Source organism: Chiloscyllium plagiosum, unplaced genomic scaffold (assembly GCF_037043375.1).
Source record: "Chiloscyllium plagiosum isolate Xiang-an unplaced genomic scaffold, Cpla_swu_hap1 HiC_scaffold_29, whole genome shotgun sequence".
Taxonomy (NCBI): Eukaryota; Metazoa; Chordata; class Chondrichthyes; order Orectolobiformes; family Hemiscylliidae; genus Chiloscyllium; species Chiloscyllium plagiosum.
Window position 1 is genome coordinate 34,918,881 of NW_028270167.1, and position 26,913 is coordinate 34,945,793.

Below are 26,913 nucleotides of genomic sequence, written 5' to 3' on the forward strand. Positions count from 1 at the left end.
CTGGAAAAAAGGCCTGTATCAGGTTTACAAAGTGAAGTTGTGGAAGGGGCCTCTTTTTCATCGACATACCTCAGCTGTTGCCTGTCTCTTTGCAATCACTACGACACCTAATATGCTTCCAAATGCTGGAACCTAAGACAGACTATATGCCTTTGTTAGTATAAACAGATGAGGAATTAAAAGCTAGCAAAACAAACTTGGGGAGTAGCATTTTCCGTTAAATATACCCAAAGCAATTCAAAGCATTACCATTCCAATCCAATATCTTTCTCAAAAGGTTAAGTAAGTAAATTTTGCTGAAGAAAAGAAACCACTCTAATACAAGGGAAGTTAATATGTATGTGGTGCAATCATAATGAACTGCAGAATAGATTTCATAGTTCTGGTTCCTATGCTTATCAGAAAGATGTCAGTTTAAAACCATTGTATGTTGGAAACAGATGTTGCAGAGTAGATTATTCAACTAGCGTTCTTGCTCTGTGTGAATGCAACTGAGAGCACAGGATTGTAGATATCCACACTCTCCAATCAACAATTTAATGCAGCTGACAAGTAGAAAAGCAAAGTGTAAGTGGAGGAGCTGAAAACAGTCTAGCACCTTAGAGGGGAAGAACTTAAAAGAACAGTTACTATGTTCACAAGATGATCTAACAAAAAAGTTCTAGTCCAGTATTGATTGCCCAGTTATATAACAATGGTGCATGCACATTTCTCTAATACTGGTGTTGAAGTGCTCAACTTCTTTAAAAAGGTCAGAATGTTTTACAACAAAAGGTCTATTATGTGAATGGGGTGGATATATTAAATGTAATTGGAAGATTTTGCTGTCAGCATGCAGCCTTAGCAACTGGAATCAAAATTCACAAGCTAGACAGCTCTCTCATGAGCTTCCAAGCATATGAACAAGAACATCAGGCTCAGACTCCATGCTGGGAATGAGTTTGTATACGTATCCTTCCTTTGCCAAATTGACTCAATATCTTTTCTATTTGCACTGACAGTGCCTCAGCCAAACTCTATTCACCGCTCTGGAGCAGGGTTTTGCAAGCTATTTGCCTTCCTGGCTGTTTATGCCATGGGCCATATACAAGGTATAAAACAATATTCTCACTAATTTGTATATACCCCAAGATGTTACACTAATAATGGATATTTATGTAGTGCCTTTGAAGTAACTGAACAACCCAAGATACTTCATGGGAATACAATACAATCAAATGAAACACGAAGTTACAAAGTATAACGTTGGAGCAGATGACCAAAAGCTTAGCGGGATAACTGGATTTTAAGGTGCACTTAAAGGAAGGAAGAGAAGATGATGAGCAGAGGGGTTTCAGGACAAAACTATAGAGTTTTGGCCTTAAGCAGCAAGAGACACAGTCAGAAATGTTGGACTAATTACAACCGAGGATGCTCAAAAGCCAGAACAGGATGAGTATAGGAATCGTGCAAGATCGTGAAGCTGGCTAAGATGAAAGATTGAGTGAAGGATGAGGTCATGAAGCATCTTAAAACAAAGAATGAGAATTTTAAAAGTAAGACATATTTGACTGGGAATTAATGTAGGTCAGCAAGGACAGGGGTGATAAACATATGGAGTTGGTATGATTATGGACACGAGTTTTGACTGCTATTCTGATAAGATTTCTTCATCCATTCGGGTGAGTTACCTTAATAAGCTTGTTTGTTCAGGAGGACTTTAGGAAGACATTAAATTTATTATTGAATAACTGTATTTTCTTTCACTCAGTTTCTGCTCCTTCATCCTTCCTCATTAAAAAAAACAGAAGTCTGGCTAAGTTCTCTCCATAATTTTAAAGTCAGGGTGTAAAATATAAAAGAATTCTATTTAAATTCTTATAATTTGTTTCTAAGATTCAACGACTTGAAAATGGCAGGGTCTCTAAATAATTTGCATTAAAGTGACTGTACTGGGATGAAAAGTTCAAAATACTTCAACAAGTCTCACAATAAATTATATTCCTCAGAGGAAACACAGGTAAGGGTAATCCACATGACTACTTACTCTGTAGCGTTGTCTGTTGACGATTCTTCCATAGGCACATGGCAATGAAGATAATGAGGATGAGAACCATAATCCCTAGCACTGAGCCCACAATCAGGTATAACATATCATTGCTCCGTGTGCCAGAAGTGGATGCCCCATGACCACCACCCTGGTGGTCAGAGAGATTAGGTTGTGTACTTATGTCGTCACCCATCACCACAGAGTATTCCGAGGATTCAAGGGACCTCCGTGCTAAAAGGACAGAGAGGAGCAAGTGACAGTAAGAAGCAACATTGCTAAAATGTGAATATATCTAATACTTTCACATCATTTCTGAAGAAATACAGCCAAGGGCGGCACGGTGGCACAGTGGTTAGCACTGCTGCCTCACAGTGCCAGAGACCCGGGTTCAATTCCTGACTCAGGCGACTGACTGTGTGGAGTTTGCACATTCTCCCCGTGTCTGCGTGGGTTTCCTCCGGGTGCTCCGGTTTCCTCCCACAGTCCAAAGATGTGCAGGTCAGGTGAATTGGCCATGCTAAATTGCCCGTAGTGTTAGGTAAAGGGGTAAATGTAGGGGAATGGGTGGGTTACGCTTCGGCGGGTCGGTGTGGACTTGTTGGGCCGAAGGGCCTGTTTCCACACTAAGTAATCTAATCTAATCTAATATTTCACAATAAGAATCAATCTCCTCCTCAGCAATCTAAGTGCTGCAAATGCACCTGTTCCTGCCTACATTACTAGGGGTAACTATGCAACACTCTTTACCATGATGTTTGGTGCTGTCTTTTTGTTAATTGAGATAAATTCAGAACATAAGGAACAACTCAAAACTAAGGATTTATGAGGCATCATGGGCCACAAGCGACAGAGGAAGTGTATTCCAAATTGGTCTGTATCCTCATGGAGGATAGATGCCTCAGAATGCCAACATCAGTCCAGGGCATCAAATCAGATTCAACAAGGAGTGTAGCAACAGCATCAGGTGTACCTAAAAATAAGGTTGAGAAGATATTTCCACTAGTGTGGTACAAATTAGGGTTCATAGTTACAGAGTAATGGGGCACTCATACAAGTCTGAGATGTATGAAAGTTTATTCACTAAGGAGGGTAGTGAATGATTGGAAGTCTTCACTGAGAACTGAGGAGGCTAGATCACAAAGTATTTAAGAAGGGAGGAATACTGATATTTGAAAAACTGGGGAGGGCAATGAAGATCTGGAGGATTGAGGCCTAGGGCAAATCAATCTTGAATTTCTTCAATAGGTGGAGCAGGCTCGAGATGGCGGATAGTCTATTCCTGCTCCTAATGTTCTTAAGCATTTTAGTGACTGTACACGGTGTACTGTGTACAGTTAGTTAACCATCTTTCAAAATGTGCTTGAATGAGAAGGGCAACAGATACGTGGGCAAACCAGAACATGCAAATGCCCCTTCAAGCAATCAATCACCCTAACTTTGAACTGTAATCTCTGTTCCTTCACAGTCACTGGATCAAATCCTGGAATTCTCTCCCTAACAGCAACGTGGCAGACTTATACCAAGTGAACTGCAGCTTTTCAAGAAGGCAGCTCACCACCACCACCACCTTCTCAAGGGCAATAAATGCTGGCTCGCCAGCAATGCCCATATTCCCTGCATGAATAAAGAAAAGGACCAAAATATCTTTCTGAAGAAATACAGCATCACGTATCTATAATATTTTTTAAATTCTGTGTTCTGATTTTCAATATCTAAACAGGATTGCTAAAGTGAACATCAGTGGATTAAGTCATAACTCTGCAGTCTCATCACATTGAGTCATGAATGATAGTAGACAATTAGAACAATTTCAGGGAATGGGAGGCTCCACGCATGTTCCATTCTCAATGATGCGGAGGTTCAAAAGATAACTGCAATCATCTTCAGCCAGAACTACCAAATGTTTGATTAACCAGTCTCTTCTGCTCAGGGGTCCACAATTACAGAAGTCATTTCTCAGTTAATGCAATTCAAGAAATGGCTGAGGACACTAGCTACAGCAAAGACTACGGACCCTGAAAACATCTTGGGTGTAGTGAAAACGTTTCTTTTTTTAATTTTAATTTACTTGTGGGATGTGGGCATTGTTGGTTAGTCCAATGTTTAATGCCTACTCCCTAGTTGCCCTCGAGACGGTGGTGGTGAGGGCCTTCTTGAACAGCTGCAGTCCACGTGCTCTTGAACTACATATGTCTTCAGACAACTAGAGTTCCAAACTGGCACCTGCCCAATAGATCTGGAAATAGTCTAGGCAGATTCTGTCCACATAAAGCAAGCCAAATTTAAACCTGTCAATTATTACCGCGTCAGTCTACTCTTGATTATTAACAAAGTGATGAAAGTGGTCACTGACATTATTATTAAGCAGATATTCATTAATAACCTGCTAACCAACAGTCAGTTGGAAACTACCTGGAGCACATCTCCAGACCCAAATATGAACAGAACAGCTGGGGTGAGTGAGTGTGACTGCCTGGTATCAGGACAGCATTGAGCGAGTGCAGCAAATAAAATCAAGTCAGTGGGAATTAGGATAGGGATGGGAGTGGGGATATGGTCTAATTTTCAGCTGCTTCCTTATTAACCCTTTATTTTTCAGATGATGAAGCACTCATGCTTGCATGCAAAATTCAGGTATGGGCTGACAACTGGAAATTAACATTCGCTTCACAGAAGTGCCAGGCACTGACATCTCCAACAAACAGAATCCAACACTCTCCCCATGACATTCAATAACATTGCCATTTCTGAATCCTGCACCATTCACAAAAAACAGGGTATTACCATTGACCAGAAACTGAATGGGTTTAAAGAAGAGTAATCTAGAGGCAATGTATATTACAACTAATTCACCTCCGTACTTCACAAAGCCTACCTCCCATCTGCAAGGTAAAAAATCAGGAATGTGAATGATACAATCCACACTTGTCTGAATGACTGCAGCTTCAACACTTAAGATTGTAACATAAGGACAAAGCTTTTCTGATTGGTACCCCATCCACCTGAAATATGTATTGCAGCAGCAGTGTATAATGTCTATATGTTGTTCTGCATCAACTTGTCAAATGTCCTTTGGCAATATCATCCCCTCAAACCTGAGGCCTCTAACCACTGAGCAAAACTGAGCATATGGGAACATCACCTGCAAACTCCCATTCTGTGAATATATTTTAAAAAGTACATGCTCATGTATCAAAATTATGACTTTTTTTTCCCTCTTGAAGACACGCATACTTTTGCTTGGATGTAGCTCTGGACTTTGCTTGCCCAAACACATCTCATCAAATAGCCATTCTTCAGAGAACAAGTACAGGCAAGAGAGTCAACAATAGGCACTAATGAAGCTGGTCCTCCTCTCACCTGTTCTTTTAGATTAGATTACTTACAGTGTGGAAACAGGCCCTTCAGCCCAACAAGTCCACACCGACCCGCTGAAGGGCAACCCACCCAGACACATTCCCATACATTTACGCCTTCACCTAACACTACGGGCAATTTAGCATGGCCAATTCACCTAACCTGAACATTTTTTATTGGATTGTGGGAGGAAACCGGAGCACCCGGAGGAAACCCATGCAGACATGGGGAGAATGTGCAAACTCCACACAGAGTCGCCTGAGGCGGGAATTGAACCCAGGTATCTGACGCTGTGAGGCAGAAGTGCTAACCCTGTGCCACCGTGATCAGAATCCTGTGCAGTATCAACACAGAACTTAGCAGATCGAACAGAATATTGGAGATCACATCCAGACAAAGCCAATTATGGTAGCAGCAATTCCTACCTTTGGTCTCACAGATCATGACATTGCTAAATTCACTCTCTCCACCTTCATTAAAACACTGCATCTTGATATCATATGAGGTTTCAGGCTGCAGATGTCTGATGAGATGCCACTGTTTGTTCCCTGCATCATAAATAAACACGTTAGATGATGTCTGTTTAACCACCTTATGCATGCAGACAAATCTTATTACACTGTATAAAGAGGGTAGATCTCATTGATTTTGATAAAAATGAACAAGTGCATTGGAACAACTAGTATAAAAATTGCTTATTTAACGCGTGTCCGACACACACTACTGAATCTAGGATGACTCTACCAAAACCTAAGAGTTTGATCTACCTGTTCTTCATTGAATCTTAGTTTGGTAAGCAAACGGGACTGCAACAGGAAACTGAACCTAATGATGCTTATGTCTGTGTCTGCACAACATCAGTACTATCATGATAGCTCACAGGTTAAAGAAAAAAAACAAAAGGGACCAAGGCACCTTAAGTATGGGATTTAAAAAAAAATCATTACAGGCTATTATAGATATCAGGACTGGCGACAGCAGCCTGCATTTTCATTTGATCTATACTGATCAGAGGGAGCCATGCAATCTTGTTTGAGAGATACTTACTTGCATACTGTTTATTTACATTTGACTTTCATTCGACTAATCCATTTCCTATATTTGAACTAAATGTGTGGGTATTCAGTCAAATATGAACTGGATTAGCACAGTGGCTATATTATTGGTCATTAGGAACTTATTGCTAATTCAGAACGCATTCAAAATGATACAATACAGAAGTGAAATGAATTATATTCAATTGTTTGTTGTTTGTGCCAAAATTGGATCCTTAGTTTTTTTTAATTAATAGTCTAATGATTTAATTGCACACCTAGACGATTCCACTATATTACAAAAATGTTTTCAAGTTAAAGTTTAACATGAATGGTTTATGCTGCACATTGCTGAATAAGACAAGTACATAACAAGAATTTCAAAATGTTCTGCTGCAAACTTTGACATGAATGGTCAAATCAATGCAAATCAGGAGGAACATGATGAAATTGAGTTTGCCAGTTTGTTTGGAAAAGAAATGGCTTTGAGTTGACTGCAGTGAAATATTTAGCAGTGTGTTATTGACTGTTGAAATTGACCTGGAAGAAGGATTCACTATGTAAATAACAGGACAAAATGAGAATGCCTGGACGTATTTTAGTTTAGTCAAAATGATAAGCAATTGACATCAGTAACCAATGAATATAACTGGAAAGCGTAGTTTTAAAAAATATGGTGTGTGCAAGATAAAGATTCAATGTTAAAATCACTCTCTCAGGAAAATGACCTCAGAATTTTATTTTATGAAAACTTTGATTCCTCCTGCAATGTTCTGCATTCACTTATCCAGATTGTGGCCCTTTTACTACATCCCCATCCCCCACTGGCAAAAGAGGAAAAATCTGTTGGGACATTGTAAATCAAAATTCTGTCAAGATAATTATCAAACAGCAGGCTTAGAAATCTGCTTACTGCCTTGAGTCTGGACAGAAATTTAACAAGCAGCATGATTTCAGCCTGGACGGAGTCAATCCTTCCTTTTCCTTAAAATGAGAAAACAAAACCCAGCACAATAATTTAATAAACAAATCTTTTGCCTCTGGTTACTATATTCCTGTGAGACAGAATCCCAAAGGGAAAGTGAAAATAACTGACTGAATTCCTGCTGTCTCCTGGCCGCAGTCACTCTTGGCCCTGGGTCACTGCACAGTCCAAGCTTTGCAGTCTGATCACATCATTTTGTTTTTCCTGGCCCGTACCCAGGCTGTTAAAAGCCTCCAAAAACACTTTCCCCTCCTCCTGAAAATTACTTAGCAATTTTTTCCTTTGCACCCAGTTTGATTTGTGGTGTACTTTAATTAAAATAAAAGTGGAAGAGTGTGGTGGGCATTGCTGGTAAGAATTTAATTAAGTGTTTAATAAAGTCTTTGACAGGAAATTCCACCTGAGAGATCGCTATGGCAACAGGGAATGAAGGTCTACCTCCCACAGCTCCGAGTCTTGCCTGTACTTACACTCCTGACTCTGCTCTGCACAGTCTCACTTATTTTTATAGTTGTAACTGTGTTCACTAATGGTCATGGCCACATTTTGATATTACAGTAACAGTGCTATTGAACAAATAAATCAGGAATTAAATCCTTACTTCACCTTAAAATTGTTACTTCTAAAATGGATGACTGAAAATTGCCCAATAACCCTCAAAACTCTTTCCTGCTGCCTCTACTGAAGTAATTGACTACCACAGGGATACAAGTGCCAACCCCACTTTTACTTCTCTCAAGTAGCCATTCTCCAGTCATTAGCTGGACAGAAAGTGGCAGTGGAAAGTTACTCGACTATGGAAGGATATAATGAATGAGCTACATTCTACCCTCAGACAACATTTTCACATTGATATTATCCAGCAGGGGAGTAAGGGAATGGAAATGGCTGTAGCATTTGCTAATGTGAAGAGGAATCAGAAGGCCTGTTAGAAGAAGAAAATGTACATACTTCAAACATAATTAGAGACATTGCCTTGTTTAAGCTCCCCAATTACTCTAATAACAGAAGACAAACTCCATTGTTTCGAGCTACCAAAACTGTCTTGCAGCAAATGGTAGGAACATCTTCAAAGCCTATTTCCATTGTTGGCCCCTGGTTACCACATACCCACCAATATTTAGACAGTTATTTTGTTCACCTAAGTCACTCAATAACAGCTGTGTTGAATATGGTTACCTGGAAGAACCTCCCTGTTCTGACAGGAGTTTACTTTTGCCTGCCTCTATTAAATTTCCTTTCACATAGATTATAATTTGTACTATAAGACAAAACAGATAATTGGAGTTTGCTTTACAGAACCCTCTGCTTCGTCTTTAAGAATGACCGCAAACTTCCAGTTGCCTGCCATTTCTTCACACCATTTTGCTCTCATATAACTTTTCTGTCTTTAGCCTGCTGCAGTGTAACAGCAAAGTCCGACACAAGTTGGAGGAAGAACATCTCATTTTCTGCTTAGATATTTTACAGCCTTCAGGATTTAACTTCGAGCTCAGCAACTTGAGACCATAAACACACTTCCATTTTGATTACATCCCACTCGTCAGTTCAGTCCTATTTTCTGCTATTAAACCTATTCGGCACTTGCATCACTTCTCTACCACTAATAGCACTTCCTTTGTCATTTTCTCTGGACACACTCACCATCTGTTCCACTTGCTCCTCCTCCCACTTCATCAATAGCACAAAAACCATCAATTTCTAGCCCCTTTCAGATGCAAACAGTTATATTTTATCATGCTGAAACATTAGCGGTTTCTCTCTCTCTACAGATGCAGTTAGGCATGCTAAGTTTTTCCAGCACTTGACCTTCTATTTCAGATGAGAAAGTGAGGTCTGCAGATGCTGGAGATCAGAGCTGAAAATGTGCTGCTGGAAAAGCGCAGCAGGTCAGGCAGCATCCAGGGAACAGGAGAATCGACGTTTCGGGCATTCCTGAAGAAGGGCTTATGCCCGAAACGTCGATTCTCCTGTTCCCTGGATGCTGCCTGACCTGCTGCGCTTTTCCAGCAACACATTTTCAGCTTCTATTTCAGATCTCCAGCATCCACAGTACTTTGTTCATATTACACTTCCTTCTTTAATCTTAGTTTCCTTTCTTAAAATAAGATTGTGACATTATTTTTAATTTTTCTATTCAGGAGTTGCGCCTGTCCAGCTGGGTTCAAGGATTTTGTAATTATTGTAAACAATGGTTAAATCACTGACAATAGGACTTTTTTCCTTTGTGTACCTTCAACTACATCTCGCTTGTAGTCGCTGTCATTGTCACTGTCGGTCGGTCGGTAATAGATATAAAATCCTTGGATGGGAGTGTTGTTGTTACTGGATGGAATATACTGTTGAGATAATCAGATCAATAGAAATATCAGTATTGGCAAAGCTGCAATTCATCATAAGGAGTTTTTTTTAATATGTAACCTCAGCCTTCCAAAGTTATGCATATCATGTATAAAATCTATCACAACAGTGGGCTTTAATGTAACCATAGATGTAGTTCCATGTTAGATAAACGTTTGTGCTGTAGATTCATGCTCATATCAAGGTTGCCCCACATTCATTGTTATTGAAACACAATGAGTTAGTAGAGAGGTGTTCAGACAGATTAGATCCCTGGTGCCACGAATTAAAGGTATTCAAGCCAAGAGGACAACTAAGTGCAACAACAACATGTTAATTTTACATCAAAGACAATTTATTCATTTTCTTAAAGCCTCCCTTCTCTCTTTTCCAATCAGGCTACTTACATCAATGATGCTTTGTTAAAAGGGGTAGACCAGTAAAAGTTGATCTGTTTGTATTAGCCAATAATATCAATCCCTAAGCAACCACTTTCTCTCATCTCAGGTGGGTCACCAAATTAAGACCATTTCCCACCTGGTGTTTGTTCCGTTCCCATTGCAGATGGGTAAACTATTTCATCAATGAAACTCAAACTCTACTTCAGAGCCAAGAGTCAAGCACCCTAGGTCAGTTACATGGCAGTTACTGGACAGTCTGTGCTCTAGTTTAGGTTAGGAGTCATGGACAGTTCAACAGGGTGCTAGGAAAATAATGCATGCTCCCTAAATTGATCACCTTGCTAATGGAATAAAGTTAATGATGGTACATTTACTGATGTTCTAATGTTTACCATTTGTGGACATTTAGTAAATTTTATCTAAATTCAAGAAAGAGAAATCTAGTTAACATCAGTACCATGCAACTTTTTTTTTTGAGTCTTTAAGTTTAACTGAACTCCTGAAAAATGTGAATTAGAAGTTTGAGAGGAATCCCGAGGGTCAATTTAACAAAACCAGATGTCTAACATGAAGTTTTACTCTTTGGAATTACATAATGGGAATTCAGGTGCAAGTTTCAAATGATTTTCCATCCACGCATCTGTGCCTTAATTATTGATGTTCCTGGTGGGCAAATCTTCACATCTGGGGGTCAGTTTCATAAAATCAGCTCTTGGTGTTTAGGATTTTGGTTTTAACAGCAAACAGATTTATCCTGGAATGGTATTTGGGACAAACTCAAGACAGCAGGCAAGCAAAATTTGAACAGACTAGCATTTATATAATCTATCCTGTCCTCGAGGTACTTCACAGTTTACTTTTGAGAGCAATTACCACTGTTATTTAGGTCAAACCCTTAGTGGCACTGGCCTGCAGAGCTGGTAGCAACCCCAAAGAAAAACATGGGCAAAGGCCAGGAAGACGCACAAAACACACCTGTTAAAACTGGTGGCACCAGCTCAATACAAAATCAATGTTAGAGGAACTATAGACAAACAGAAGCCACTGTGAAGCATGCCCAACAGTGCATTTACACAATGTTTTCACTGTTATTTGTTGATCTAAAAGGAAAACTAATTTCCTTGCACATAATTTTTGTTGACCTGTGTCCTCTAGCATTTCCAAATCACAATGATAAGGAGTTACATTGCATGTCTGGGAACTAAATGACTCTAATCAAGATTGTTGTCTGCCTGCAATAGCCATTGAAGAATTCCATTGAACTTTGAGTCTGCGTTGAAGGAGGAAGATTTAATTTGTTCATATTGAGGCCTGTGTGTTCAATGAGTCTGCCCAGTTGTCTGAAGTACAACAGGGAGATAAATGTCTGCAAACGTGAATGGTCATCACGTAAATTGTCTTGCAAGACTGCACAGAAGGAGCTCATTTTTCAGTTTACTAATGTCCATCTTGTCCAAGTGACCTCCAGCTGGACATTGAATATGTGCCCTCTGTTTTACAGCTTCTGCATTATTGCCCTTTTTATCACTAATCCACCCTTCTTTGGAATCTAAAAGAATATCCAATAATGGAATGAGGCATGGCAAAGAAAGTACAGAGACAGGAGGCAACAAATGAAGAAGAAATGTGATTCCCTTAATTATTTATTTAAAATATCATTCCAATCTAAGTTAATTAAACACCCTAAAAGTGTTTTCCGTTCAATTTTGGAAAAGCACGAGAGTTAAGTGTGACCTGTTTTTGTTTACTGTGCTCGCGCCTTGAAAGATGAGCAGTTATTTGGTGGCTTTGCATTAAAATGTAGCTAAGATAGGCAGCTGAGATGGGATCCTCAGCACACAGTGGTGCTCTGACATGTTTCTGCATGGTCAACCTTGAATTAATATTAAAGGATGAAATTCTAAATAGGTGACCTATACCCTGCTGAACAAACAGGAGGAGAAAGTGAGGTCTGCAGATGCTGGAGATCAAAGTTGAAACTTTATTGCTGGAACAACACAGCAGGTCAGGCAGCATCCAGGGAACAGGAGATTCAACGTTTCGGGCACAGGCCCTTCTTCAGGAATGAGCAGAGAGTGTTCAGCAGGAGAAGATAAAAGGTAGGGAGGAGGGACTTGGAGGAGGGGCGTTGGAAATGTGATAGGTGGAAAGAGGTCAAGGTGAGGGTGATAGGTCGGAGTAGGATGGAGGCGGAGAGGTCAAGAAGACGACTGCAGGTCAGGAAGGCGGTGCCGGGCTGGAGGGATTCGGCTGAGACAAGGTGGGGGGGAGGGGGGATGAAGAAACTGGTGAAGTCCAAGTTCATCCCCTGTGGTTGGAGGGTTCCCAGTCGGAAGATAAGACGCTCCTCCTCCGACCGTCGCGTTGTTGTGGTTTGGCGGTGGATGAGTCCAATGACCTGCATATCCTCGGTGGAGTGGGAGGGGGAGTTGAAATGCTGTGCTACAGGGTGGTTGGGTTGGTTCGTCCGGGTGGCCCAGAGGTGCTCTCTGAATCGCTCCGCAAGTAGGCGGCCTGTCTCCCCAATATAGAGGAGGCCACACCGGCTGCAGCGGATGCAGTAGATGATGTGGGTGGAGGTGCAGGTGAATCTGTGGCGGATATGGAAGTTTCCTTTGGGGCCTTGGAGAGAAGTGAGGGGGGATGTGTGGGCGCAAGTGTTGCACCTCCTGCGGTTGCAAGGGAAGGTGCCGGGAGTGGAGGTTGGGTCGGTGGGGAGTGTGGATCTGACAAGGGAGTCGCGGAGGGAGTGGTCTCTACGGAAAGCTGATAGGGGAGGGGAGGGAAATATATCCTTGGTGCTGGGGTCTGTTTGGAGGTGGCGGAAGTGACGGCGGATGATGCGCTGTACATGGAGATTGGTGGGGTGGTAGGTGAGGACCAGTGGGGTTCTGTCCTGGTGGCGGTTGGAGGGGCGGGGCTCAAGGGCGGAGGAGCGGGAAGTGGAGGAGATGCGGTGGAGGGCACCGTCGACCACGTCGGGGGGGAAATTGCGGTCCTTGAAGAAGGAGGCCATCTGTGTTGTACGTATTTTGAACTGGTCCTCCTGGGAGCAGATGCGGCGGAGACGAAGGAATTGGGAGAATAGGATGGCGTTTTTACAGGGGGCAGGATGGGAGGAGGTGTAGTCCAGGTAGCTGTGGGAGTCGGTTGGTTTGTAGTAGATGTCCGTGTTGATTCGGTCGCCTGAGATAGAAACAGAAAGGTCTAGGAAGGGGAGGGAGGAGTCCGAGACTATCCAGGTGAATTTGAGGTCGGGGTGGAAGGTGTTAGTGTAGTGGATGAACTGTTCAACCTCCTCGTGGGAGCACGAGGTAGCGCCGATACAGTCATCTATGTAGCGAAGGAAAAGATGGGGGGTGGGGCCAGTGTAGTTGCGGAAGATGGATTGTTCCACATACCCTACGAAGAGGCAGGCATAGCTGGGGCCCATGCGGGTGCCCATGGCTACTCCTTTTGTTTGGAGAAAGTGGGAGGATTGGAAAGAAAAGTTGTTCAGGGTGAGGACCAGTTCGGTCAGTCGAAGGGGGGTGTCGGTGGAAGGGTACTGGGTGGTACGGCAGGAAAGGAAGAAGCGGAGTGCTTTGAGTCCTTTGTGATGGGGGATGGAGGTGTACAGGGACTGGATGTCCATGGTGAAGATGAGGCGTTGGGGACCGGGGAAGCGGAAATCCTGAAGGAGGTGGAGGGCGTGGGTGGTGTCACGAACGTAGGTGGGGAGTTCTTGGACTAATGGGGACAGGACCGTGTCGAGGTATGCCGAGATGAGTTCGGTTGGGCAGGAGCAGGCTGAGACGATGGGTCGTCCGGGGCAGTCAGGTTTGTGGATTTTGGGCAGGAGGTAGAAACGGGCGGTGGGGGGTTGTGGGACTATGAGGTTGGAGGCGGTGGATGGGAGGTCCCCTGAGGTGATGAGGTTATGTTTTTCTGTGGCGGATATGGAAGTTTCCTTTGGGGCCTTGGAGAGAAGTGAGGGGGGATGTGTGGGCGCAAGTGTTGCACCTCCTGCGGTTGCAAGGGAAGGTGCCGGGAGTGGAGGTTGGGTCGGTGGGGGGTGTGGATCTGACAAGGGAGTCGCGGAACAAACAGGAGCTCTCTCATTACACAGTAAGTAACCTTTACCCTGGTGGAAAAATAGCAAATGCCTACAGTTAGTAATTTTTAGCCTGTTCAATACAGGAACTCTAATTAGGCAGAACAGCAGATTTCCTGCGTTGGAAAATCAAGGGCTGCAGGTCCAAGGCTCTCTGACGAGTGTCTTTCACAGCATCTCTATGCAATAGCACTGACTATTCAGAAAACTGAGTTAAATAAGCAGTAGTGAGCAACAGTAACCTTGCTGAAAGGCCTTTTGCAGAGTGTACAACTGTATAAGGAGGCTTTTCAACAGCAGGTTAAGGGTTACATTGTGCTTAATAGTTAAATATCAGAGATTTAACTTGCTTGTTGTAACTTGCTCCTTAACTTATAAACGGTTTCCAGTCCTCCCATGGTTAATGTACTGCTGAGCCTTTATGATAATCAGTGCGCAATTAAAGTAATAACTAAACTCAAAGCCTCACTGTCAATCCATCAACTTAATCCAGGAGGGAAACATGACACAACCAAGAAAATATTTTTCCAGAGCCTTGCGTGTCTCCTACCAATCTCAAGTGATCTTATCAATCTGCTCAGAATAAGACAGGCTTTTTTTTGCTGAAAAATCAGTAAATGAAGGTTCTATCAAACATAGGGGTCAGACTTCCCTGGTTCTAGTGCTTGCCTGCTGCCAGGAAAGGACTGATTATAATTGAGAACATTCTTGGATTTAATGAGGTGGCTGGATGAATGAAATGCAACTGAGTTTCAGAGACTGATAAGAGCCTCCATCATTCACCACCATCCACCTTTAGCAGAGCTCAATCAGCAAACTTTTTTACCATTAAAATTGCTAATTCTTGGGATGTCGAATTCTAACCTCATTTGCGCAATTTTTGCTGATTGAAACTGAGACTATATGCAACTGGACAAGCTGGTCATGCAGTTAGACCAGCTTTTTTTTTAAAAGAAAACATTATTTTAAAAAATTTCCAGCAACTTGAAAAATGGATTGACTTGAGGTCCAATCTTCAGAAGGAGGAATCTAAAAGGAATAGGCAAGCTTTGCTGCTAGAAAATGCTAGGGATAAACATTTGAGTGATTCCTTTGTTTAAAGATTCCATATATGGCAAACCTGCCCATATGATAAATCACATCAAATCTTTGAATTTTGAGAACACTCTATTACAGTCATGACAAAAGGCTCAAATCCTTCTATCGCTAGCCATGCTGTTCAGCTAGATGCATTTTGTGGACTGGCTGCTGCCTCATCCTCTAACTGAACTCCAAAGGTTTGTAAGATTAATAAACACCAGGAGACAGTGAGTGGGGAGTACTCCAGTTACTAGTGTGGTTACATTGTAAGCACATTTTACATGTTCAGAATTCCTAATAAAACTCTTAGACATGCTATTTTTAAGTGTTCACATAATTGCCTAGAAACAAGGAGCAAAATATTGAAATCAACAGTGGCATTTAGTTGAATGAATCATCTACTCTAATTCAAACCAGTATTTTCTCTTTTGAAAATTCTTTTAGGAAAGTACACAACTCCAGACAGGTCTCATTAATGAACTCTCTGGCTAGGACAGTGTTTTCTCTTGATTAGATATGTGGGCAAACAAGTTCTAAATGAATGGAATTGCTTTTTAATTAAAGAATTTTAGCTATTGACTCTGGTGTGCTCCTTCAGAGAATCTTTCTTGCCTTTAGAAACAGGTAAGTAATGCTTCAGTAAACACAGAACAGACAAGAATGATTCATTTGTGAGACACCATTTACTTTAATTGGAACTAGCTGCCCAAAATCCAATCTCAATCGTTTTATTACTTTTATTACTTTGTTTAAACAAGGCTTCTGCATAAGGCGGCTCAAAAGCAACAATGTTTTGCATTAAAAATTACCTTTGTTGTTAATAAGATAGAATACTGACCCAAATTGAGATCCTTTTTTTAAAATAGGGGAGACAAAATAAAAGTTAACAACATGGTTAGTAAATTGATGACATACAACGAAGAGCTCTATGCTTACCGTCCATTTCAGCATGATCTGGGTGTCAGTTACAGCTTCAGTATGAGCAATGTGAGGACCTGCAATTGGACGTGCTGAAAATGGATTGCTGAATCCTGCCACTTGATAAGGTCGTGAGGCAGCACTTCTGGGACTTTCACCATAGGCATTAATGGCAATCACACGAAATTTGTATGCAGCACCTATGGCACAAATATGGGAGTAATAATTAGTGCAGCACAGGACAATGTGCTACATCACAGCTGAAGATCTCCTTACAGGAATGAGCAATGACTCTTTGCAGAGAGCTTGACCATTGTGTTGCAATGATATAAAATGAGGAATGGGGAGCTAAATCTGGAGGGAAAACATGTGGTCTTAGGTTCTGGTAGGATAGAAGAGTAACTTAGAGGCCTGGACTGTTCCAGAGAACAGATGTACAAGCCCTTCCATTGTAGTCTCTGAATTTGAATTCAGTTGAAATGAAATCTAAATAAAAAGTCAGTATCAGTAGAAGTTATGTAACGTGAAATCAGATTGGGCACAGCTGCAATGCAATCACATTTAGATTGTTCAGATACACAATATTTGGGCTTATACACGAATGGCTACCTAAGGGATGTGCTGAAAGCTAATGTCCATCAATCTGTATGACTGCAACCGTTAACATTCTCAGGAGCAAAGACAAAATAGAAGTTTTAAAGACTATACAATCAACTGTAACTGCTTGAGATGCTTCTGCCTTTACAAGGCCCACAGAATTTAATTAGATTACTGAGCCTTATTTCACTTTTCGTTTTGTTACCTGGTTCAAGACCACGCACTTCCACTGAAAGTTTAGATGGCGAGATGCTGTTTGCTGCCACTAGCCAGTCACTGTTCCTTCCTATCCGTTTGTACTCCACATTAAAGGAGGTGATGGGGGAGCCTCCATTCGCTCTTGGAATCCAAGTCACATACACAGAGGTTTCTGAGGCAGTTGAGATTGTAGGTCGGTCTGGTGCCTCAGGGACTAGATAAGAAAAAGAACGGTCAGGAATGGGCTGGAAAGTTAAAATTACTTAATTACTGGCTGTACGCAGAGAATAAAAAGTGGCTTTTTGGCAAAATTTCAGCTTTAGGACTGCAAATTCTGGTCTGCTTCAACAAGCAGATGATGTTTGCAATTTGGATTTTTTTTTGCAATTATGCTCTCTCTCAGACAGTGCATCCTGTGTCCAGGGTAACTCAGGTTTTTTTCAGTTTGACTAATCCATCTTATTGACCGCCAGAAGTACAGTCGTTATTCAGAATGCTGTCACAGGATTCTCACATTACTTAAAAATTAAGAGGAAGTATTTCACAAAGAGCCCTTCAGCAGCAAAATAAATGTCTCAATAAGTCATTACATTTAAAAAAGCCCCACAGCATTTCATAAACAATCCAACAAAATTTATGGCAGATTTAGCATTTGGGAGATACTGCCTCACCAATTGTGCAGTTGCGCTCTGCAATAACAAGACATTTAATCACAACTTTTTAAAAGGTTCTTGGAAGTTCAAATTGAAGATGACATCTGAAATTATTATTGTTTCAGCAAGAGCTAGTATCGACCAAATGGCTAGCAGGAGCTCAATACTCTATACAACAGGCCAATCACAAAACAAATTCTCAATGAGATTTTGAGGCTTTAATTGCAGAGCAAAAGACTTATTGCACTGTACCATGAAATGGTGGGACTTCCTGTTGGTGAATCACTGTCGGTGATTTCTGGTGCTTCCAGACGACACACAAGGGATCTCAAGGGAAGCAGGGAATGTTAGAAAGACAGGTTATCCACTTAGACAATCTCAAAGTGCCTATCAAACTGAGAGAGATAGCATTGGGAGAAACTTAATGTAGGATCCAACCAGTCTTGGCAGGAGGAAATAAGACAGATCACAGGGAAAACATTAACTTTCCTTTTAATATATACTTAAAAAGCAGCTCCTTTGCTTTAGGTTCATGCCTCAATCTTGCCTTTCAGATAATACAGAAGGCCTTCATTATCACATGCTCCAGAATTATTGATGTTATGTCATTTTAAACCCTTATGTTATCAGTCACTGCAGAGAAACACACCTTTCGGCTGACAAATTTTGTAGGTTTCTAAAATCGTGCACTAACACTGAAATAGATAATAAATATAGATTATTATATGCAAAGTTACCCAAACATTAGAAATTTTTAATCACAACATTTTTATTTCAACATTCACAGTTCTTGCTTTTATTCTAGAAACTTTTATTATTGGAATATTAGGCCTAAGAAAATAAAATAAGCCCCAACTTATTTGTATATACACTTACACTTGGGTGTTCAATTTTCTTTGCTTTAACTTGACACAAGATTATAGTTTAAAAATAATGGAACATGAATTACAATTTTAAAATCTTTCACTGTCTCTCTTGTCTCCACCAGCCAGTTTGAGTGCAAGAACTTTTGGGAGAAAAAAAAAGTCATGTTTGATTTGCTAACAGATTTGGAGAAACGCAAAAGATAGGAGGAGGAGGCAGCCAATCTGCCATTCATCATGATCATGGCTGATTGTCCAACACAACAGCCTAATCCTGTTTTCTCCCCATAACCTTTGATCCCATTTGTCCCAATTGTATATCTAGCCACCTGTGTTGAATACATTCAATGTTTTGGCATCAACTACTTCCTGTAGTAATGAATCCCACAGGCTCACTACTCTTTGGGTGTAGAAATGTCTCATCTCCGTCCTAAATGGTCCACCTCAAACCCTCAGGCTGTGATCCCCTGGTTCTGGACACACCCACCACCAGGAACATCCTCCCTGCATCCACCCTCTCTAGTCCTGTTAGAATTTTAGGTCTCTCTGAGATCCCTCTCATTCATCTGAACACCAATGAAAACAATCCTAACCTAATCAATCTCTCATGTCAGTCCCGCCAACCCCAGAATCAGCCTGGTGAACCTTCGCTGCCTCAAGAGCAAGAGCATCCTTCCTCAGAAAAGGAGACCAAAACTGCACACAATATTCTAGGTGTGGCCTCACCAAGGCCCTGTATGACTGCAGCAACACATCCCTGCTCCAGTACTTGAAACCTCTCGCAATGAAGGTCAACATACCATTTGACTTCTTTACTGCCTGCTGCACCTACACGCTCATTTTCAATGACTGGTGTACAAGGACACCCAGATCCCACCGCACACTCCCCTCTCCCAATTTACAGCCATTCAGGTAGTAGCCTGCCTTCTCCTTTTTGCTTCCAAAGTGAATAACCTCACATTTGTCTAAATCATACTGCAACTGCCAGTGATTTTCCCACTCACCCAATTTGTCCAGATCATGCTGAAGGATCTCTGTATCCTCATCACTGTTCACCCTCCTACCCAATTTGGTATCATCTGCAAACTTTCAAAATACATTTTTCAACCAATGATGTGTCAAAGATCACAAACTGTCATGCTATTGTCACAAACATAGCTAAGTGAATCTTTGACATGTTTTCCTGTCAAGCGGGAAAGTTTTCCCCGGAATTGCATGTCCAAATGAATAAGCTTGCCTACTGGCAGAGCTAAAAAACCTGAAAAATAATGGCCAATTAATGATTCTGAAATATTTTAAGTACACACTGTTTGGTTGTTACATAAAGCTCTCTACACTACTCCAACATTGACCACAAAAATACAGGAGTAGGCTATTCAACCCCTTGAGGCTATTCTGCCATTCCACAACATCATGGCTAATCTGATTGGTGGCCTCAACTATACTTTCCTCTCCACTTGCCATAATTCTTAACTCTTGCCGATGGAAAAACCTATCAAGCTTGTTTGGAATTTATTCAATGACCAAGCGTCCATTGCTTTCCGGAAAAGTGAATTCCACATACTGATGATCCTCAGAGGAAAGAAAAATCTCATCCATCTTAATTGTGCGACCTTTAATTCTTAAACTATCTGGCCTAGTTCTAGACTCCCTGCTCAAGGGGAGCACGCTGAACAGCTGTAAGATGCCATTTTTTTTGCATGAAAATACACACAAAAAAAAGCTGCCATTGTACTCAAAAGCATTTCAGACATGTCAAGTACTTTGAAGACATAAGCTAGTTAAAGCTTCTGCCAAAATAATACTTACTGAATTCAGAGCAACTTTAGACAGCAAAGAAGAGAGCAAAGAAGACAGAATAACAATGTTAGTAAAAGCATATTTTCAAGGCAGTATGATTCTTAGTGTTAGACCCAATCAGATGGCAACTACTCATTGAAATTTCCATTTAAATACTTCAAATCAGACAAGTTGTGAATACAGCAATAAAGACTGATGCAGCTCCAAGCACTAGCAGTAGATGTTAATAGCACAGACAATATTACATTCCATTCACGGAGGTAATGAAATACACAAAGCAAACGAACAGAACTAGATGAAAATAATCCCTTGAATCCAAAACTCGATTTTTGAAAATTTGACATGGAAGTTTCAGTTGATTCCTGGTGTTGGAATCTCAGAGTGCAGGGCATTGCAGTTAAACCTATGTGAGGGAATTGTTATTAAAGAGGAATAACTATTTCTACTTTTGAATTCAGCAGTCTGTTCTTCATTTTAGAAGCAACAGAAATGTTTCCTGAATAGTGTAATGGAATTTGTTTTTGGAAATTACAGAGTTGTGCTGCAATAGGCAGTAGGAACGCAAGAGCTGCTTCACTCTCAATTTCCACCACCCTTGACCACACATTCTGAAACCAAGAAAGGTCAGTTAACGTCAATCAAATAGCAGTATTGGTAGCAATCCTATAGGAAACAGCTGGTCTCCAAATCAGTTCCTCTCCCCTGATGACATATTATCAAATATTACTTTCAAATATCAGAGATAATGAACAATCTGAATACTGGGTCATGGCATATAGCCCACCCTTCACTATTACTTTCAGCATCTGTAATCATTTCAAATATTATAAACTGAAATCAGAAATGCATCTAATAACTGAATTCGTTTTCAGTTGAGAAACCAAATGAAAAAAAGTGCCTGATCCAATAGAATATCCAGCCTATAGATTTTATAGAATCCATCTGACTCTAATGATGTTGTCAGGGTTGCAGGGTTTGAGCTATAGGGAGAGGCTCAATGGGCTGGGACAATGGAGTGTCAGGCACTGAGCAGTGACCTTATCTAAGTTTATAAAATCATGAGGGTATGGATAGGGTGAATAACCAAAGTTTTTTCTCAAGGGTCGGGGAGTCCAAAACTGGATGGCGTAGTGAGTGGGGAAAGATTTAAAATGGAATTTAAGGGGCAACTTTTTCACAAAGAAGGTAGTGAATGTATGGAATGAGCTTCCAGAGGAAGTGGAGGATGGTCCAACTTCACCTTTTAAAAAGGCAAATGGATGGGTATATGAATAGGAAGGGTTTAGAATAATATGGGCCAAAGGCTGGTAAATGGGACTAGATTAATTTAGGATATCTGGTCAACATGGACGAGCTGGACTGAAGGGTCTGTTTCAGTGCTGTACATCTGACTCTAATGCAATACAAATGTGCACCAGTATCAATCTTCCCACCTAAAACTACCATCTTCAGTGTCCTTTCCCCAATGTTCTCCACCATCTCCATCAAAAATCATTCACAACACCTTACTACATTTTATCATATCCACTGTATACCTTGTCTACTTTTTTCATCTCCATATTACGTCCTGCCATCATTTAAGTTTGTAATATATTCTTTTCAGAAGTAATTTCATATCATTCCTGCTTTCAAATCACTCCATGGCCATGCCCCATGCTAATGCTGTAATTTCCTCCTATTCCATAAACTACAAAAATTAGTCATGCTCCGTTAATTCTGGACTTTTCAGTATACCATATTTTAATGGTTACATCACTGGTAGCCAGCCTTCCAAGATCCGGAATGCTGAAATAAATTCCTGAAACTTCTTTTGCTACTTTAAAGTGCTCATTAAAACCTAGATCTGGCACAATTTTTTTGATTATCTACCCAAATATCTCGTGCCGCTTAATGTCAAATTTTATTATTCTCCTGTGGAGTGCTTTGGGAGGTTTTATGGTACCAAAGGCACTTCTTAAAAGTTGTTTCTGCTATAGGAGAGTCTGCGGCTTGGATTGACAGTCTAAAATGGAGGGTATCAGATCAGCGTGTTAGAGTTAAAGCTTGGTCATTTGTTGAAGTGGGACAAGAGTAACAGTTGGAGATCTAATTCCTCAGCAGGGTTACGAGACGAGTTTTTGGGGTTGCGAGCTATGAGCAGCAATGACTGCTGCTGAACTCAATGAGGGGCAGAAGTTTAAGGTACCTTTACATTCTTAATCGTACTGGACGGATTGACTGTAATAAAGACGGCTTTCTGGGAGCTGAAAACAAAATCCTTAGAGTAGGTAGATGTTCATTCTCCTTGTGGAGAACTTGCCTTTTAATCAAGTCTGTCAACTACTGTTTGCCCACAAGAGCTAAAGCCGCACTCAGCAACCAAAACTTCAACAAAGTAATGATTTGAAGACCCCAGTGTGGACTGGGGTGTACAAAGTTGAAAATCACACAACACCAGGTCATAGTCCAACAGGTTTAATTGGAAGCACACTAGCTTTCGGAGCACCGCTCCTTCATTCACAACCACCTGAAGAAGGAGCGGCGCTCTGAAAGCTAGCACTTCCAATTAAACCTGTTGGACTATAACCTAGTATTGTGTGATTTTTAACTTACAAAGTCCAACTATACCATCCTTCCCATCCCCATGCTTAACAGCTCTTGTAACCACCACCCATTAAATTTCAATTCTGGAACCACATTAAGTCTGAAGCATTAAAATGCTGGAAATATTTGGATAGCACTGGTTTAAGCTTAAGATGAGGACAACATGACAACTGAAACTAATGACAGAGGGGGTAACTGATTGGATTAGGATTGAGTAACAGTTCACCTAATGCTCATACATGATTAGAATTTATACACAGACCATAATAAAAAGATCTTAAGCTAGATCCTAGTTTATTAGTAAATTGGATGGGAAGGGTTACATTTTCTTAGGATAAGGGATCGATTTGGTTGAATAATTTTGCAGTCAGGTTTTGCTCAGACTTCAGTTGGGCAAGATTTTTAAAAGGAGGAATTGAAAGAATTGGGTAAGGGTTATGTTAAAGTTAAGGATAGGTCGCTTGTAAAACTGGGCCTAGCTAGTGTTAAAGGCCAAGTTTATGGAATCATATAATCCCCACAGTGTGGAAGCAGGGCATTGACCCATAGAGTCCACACTGAAGAGCATCCCACCCACACCCAACCCCCCTACCCCTGCCTTTCCCATGGCTGATCTACCTAGACTGCACATCCCTGGGCACTATGGACAATTTAGCACAGCCAATCCACTGAGCCTGCACATCATTGAACTGCAGGAGAAAACCGGAGCACCCAGAGGAAGAATGCTGGGAGTGTGCAAACTCCACACAGACAATTACCCGAGTTTGGAATCAACCCCAGGTTTCTGGTGCTGAGGGGCAGCAGTGTTAACCACCGAGCCACCATTATGGTTAAGATCAAAGCTGAGTGGTGTCAACAACTTTCTGGCTGTGTAAGAAAGTAAATCAATGCTTCAGAAAAGTAAAAACAGGCCTAGGGCCTATCAAAGAATCTTACCTCTGCTATGTCGTGTTAGATCATGGATTACCACGCCAAAATTAGTACTTGTCTTATCCTCGACTGGTGTTTGCTTGGGAACTCCGACAGGTTGTGATGGCGTTCGAGAGTTTTTCTTTGAGGTGGAGGATCGCCCTGTCAAGGGGAAAGGGAATAGAATTCAGCATCTCAGAAGAGAGGGAAAGCATTATTTTACAGTACAATATCCACAGCATTGCTCAGCCATTATATCCTATATTATATATAGGATATGGTGGTCTTTAGAAGCAGAAAACTGGTCAGTCCATCAAGATTGGTCATTCAATATGATCACAGCAGATCTTGGGCTTGCAACTCTCCTCCTCACCTGCTCGAACATCATAATTCTGAGTCACCAAAATCTGCCTGTCTATCTCAATCCCAAGCAGAAGGGAATACAAAGTTAAGATCACAGTTAAGGTCAACTAAGATCCTGCTGACAATATCAATTCAAAAACCAACATTAAGATTACAAGAAACAGTCTACAAATACAGCCTACACTCAAACCTTCAAACCGCTCGACTCACATCATATTTCATATGGGCCTAATTCCAGCACCATTTAAAAATGTATTTTGCAACAAGTATCAATGGATCTCAACAACATAAATTCTGGATTGTCAATACAGAAGCAGAAGCTAATGATTGAAGCCTGTCACAGTACAAATGAAAAACTGAACCTCTGACTTTACTGATCTATATAAACCAACATCGTAAACTGCACATTTCCTTGGGGAATCCATCACAAATGCTGGTGTCAGAAACCAAGAGTTACAAACACATCCTTTGCAAAATACAAACTGTCAGTGTGAATTTAATTGTTATGTTGTACCTTTGCCAGTTCGGAACGTCAGCATGGCTGGCTGCCCTTCACCAGAAGCACTTCGTGCGACCATCAATACCTCATACAGACTAGAAGGTTCAAGCTCGGCAAGTTGAAGTTCATTTTCACTGCCAGGAACCCGAATTGTGTGCCAGTTTCCCAACATATTCCCACGATTGTCAAGCTACAATGAAAACAAAAATCTGATGTCAAAACTTTATGGTGTAGACCTCAGCACTGTTGTCCTTTGTCCCATTCCCCCAGATTCCCAACAGCCTGCTTGCTCATGTGTACCCTCCAAATAATATGGCTGACGTGGGCCCAGGTGGATGGCATTCCACTACTAGACCTTGATTCACCTGACCCACAGATTTGGACAAGAAACAAATCAATAATTCCCAGCAAGTAAAGTTGCGATGGGCGATCTAGCTAAACAAGGGATCCCTGAGTGATTGAAGGGCTTCTGATGGCTCAGATGGGGCAAGTTAATTTCCACATCAGTAACTTGTGGCTAATAGTGGATCCCCCTGCAAATGTAATAGGCAGGAGCAGGGTATGTCAGAACAATGTTAGCTATGCTGTGGCAATGACAATGAGCTCATAAAATTAAGGACAGAGTTAGAGATAATAATTACAAATTAGGGCTAAGCTTTTGCAACAAAAAAGTCAATTTCAGAAGGTGCTCTGTATTTTTGATCCTGCTTGTGTCTCTAAATAAGACTTCATCGCTTAAATTGATAATTTTCATATATACACAGTTTGCAATACTTCAATATATTTAAATAAGAGAAAAAAAAGATTCATATCATTTATTTTGCTCCAGGTGCAATGAATTTACAAAGATCTGCCAAACAGTAAACTCCTTGAATGAATAACAATTGACTAATTTATCAAGGTAAGCCAGGTGGGCTCTACAAACATAAAGGGTCCAGGTAAAATATCTGAGCATTTACAGTACATTACAAGCTACAATTCTCCCAGCCTTAGAAGCAACACATCATCTTATTTAGTAGCTTGCTTTCAAAAATGAGTGCAAAGTTTTGCATGAAAGTTTTATGTATAATGGTTTTTCCAAAGATGGGGGCCAATGCAGTGAAGGTGAGAGATAATATAAAAGTGAAATAAAATAGGTGATAGAACGGATGTAGAAACTGAAGCTGCACTGTGTGCATATATGAATGTGTGCGCACAAGCTTGTGGAAGTAAATGAGGAAGTCTGACTCATTCAGGGCTCGATATTGAACTGTTTGGGATCGAGGGGATAGCAGATAAGTAAAACTAAGGTATTATATATAAGGGATAAAACTGACAGACAACGTACACAAGTTGTCTGAGAATTGATCGGAAGTTGAGAAGGCTGGGGAAGCAGCTAGAGCTCAACATATACTAGATGTACGGAGTGGAGCATGATCAGATATTAACAGTTTCACATTCAAAGGTAATAAACAAAACAGACTAGAGAGGTATGAGGAGAAAGTATTTTGCTAAGAATTTTCAGGATTTAGTTTGTTTGGAAAAGGTGGTGGAATTTGATTCTAAGAATGATTTTAAAAAGGAGCTGGATAGATAATTCAGGATGAAGTATTTATACACAAAGGGATGTGGGACTGAGTACATCTGCTCTTTCAAACAGTGATCGAACAGCCTCTTTTTGTGTTGCAAGACTCTCATCCCAATAGGCTACATTATATCTTGAACCTGGGCTTCATGATGCAGTCCCTTCCAAGTCAAACCACGTTTTATTAGCATCATACCTTTCGATATTTGACAAAGTAGGCATTGATGGGAGAACCACCATCTTTTCCTGCTCTCCAAATTAAATCATAGCTGTCTGGGTTGGTAGTATATGGAGCACTGAGAATGATGGGAGCATCAGGTGGAGTCTTTTGTGTTGGCTCAGGGGAGATGGATTCTTTCGTTGGCTGGTGCTCTGGTGACATAATGTCAAAGACATAATCGTAGTCGATAGTTTCATCACCTTCATCACCCTGAACAATATCTGAACTTCTCGCTGATTGCGTGGGCTCTTGGTCATCAACTCTGACCTTTGTTTCAAAGGGAACTGGTGGAAAATCAACAAAAACACTGATTATTTTCAAAAGTACAGCCACTGTTGCCAATTGCAAAACTCTACAAGCATGCAGAATGCTGACTGCTTAACATTCCTTCTCTCCCCTCCCCCCACATTAAAATGCCATTAGTTCA

General features: G+C 41.0%; 1 protein-coding gene across 4 annotated transcripts in view; it reads right to left on the reverse strand.

Moving 5' to 3' along the window:
* Positions 1–26,913, reverse strand: part of cdon (cell adhesion associated, oncogene regulated) — a 160,885-nt gene that overhangs the window by 12,250 nt on the left and 121,722 nt on the right. For all 4 annotated transcript variants that reach the window (XM_087976487.1, XM_087976486.1, XM_043676883.2 and 1 more), the window contains 8 exons: positions 26,463–26,770; positions 24,718–24,892; positions 23,868–24,002; positions 17,040–17,246; positions 16,256–16,437; positions 9,639–9,744; positions 5,812–5,934; positions 2,027–2,260 (listed from right to left, as the gene is read on the reverse strand). In XM_087976487.1, coding sequence (XP_087832613.1) covers positions 2,027–2,260; positions 5,812–5,934; positions 9,639–9,744; positions 16,256–16,437; positions 17,040–17,246; positions 23,868–24,002; positions 24,718–24,892; positions 26,463–26,770 — 1,470 coding nt within the window. The remainder of the gene's footprint in view (positions 1–2,026; positions 2,261–5,811; positions 5,935–9,638; positions 9,745–16,255; positions 16,438–17,039; positions 17,247–23,867; positions 24,003–24,717; positions 24,893–26,462; positions 26,771–26,913) is intronic.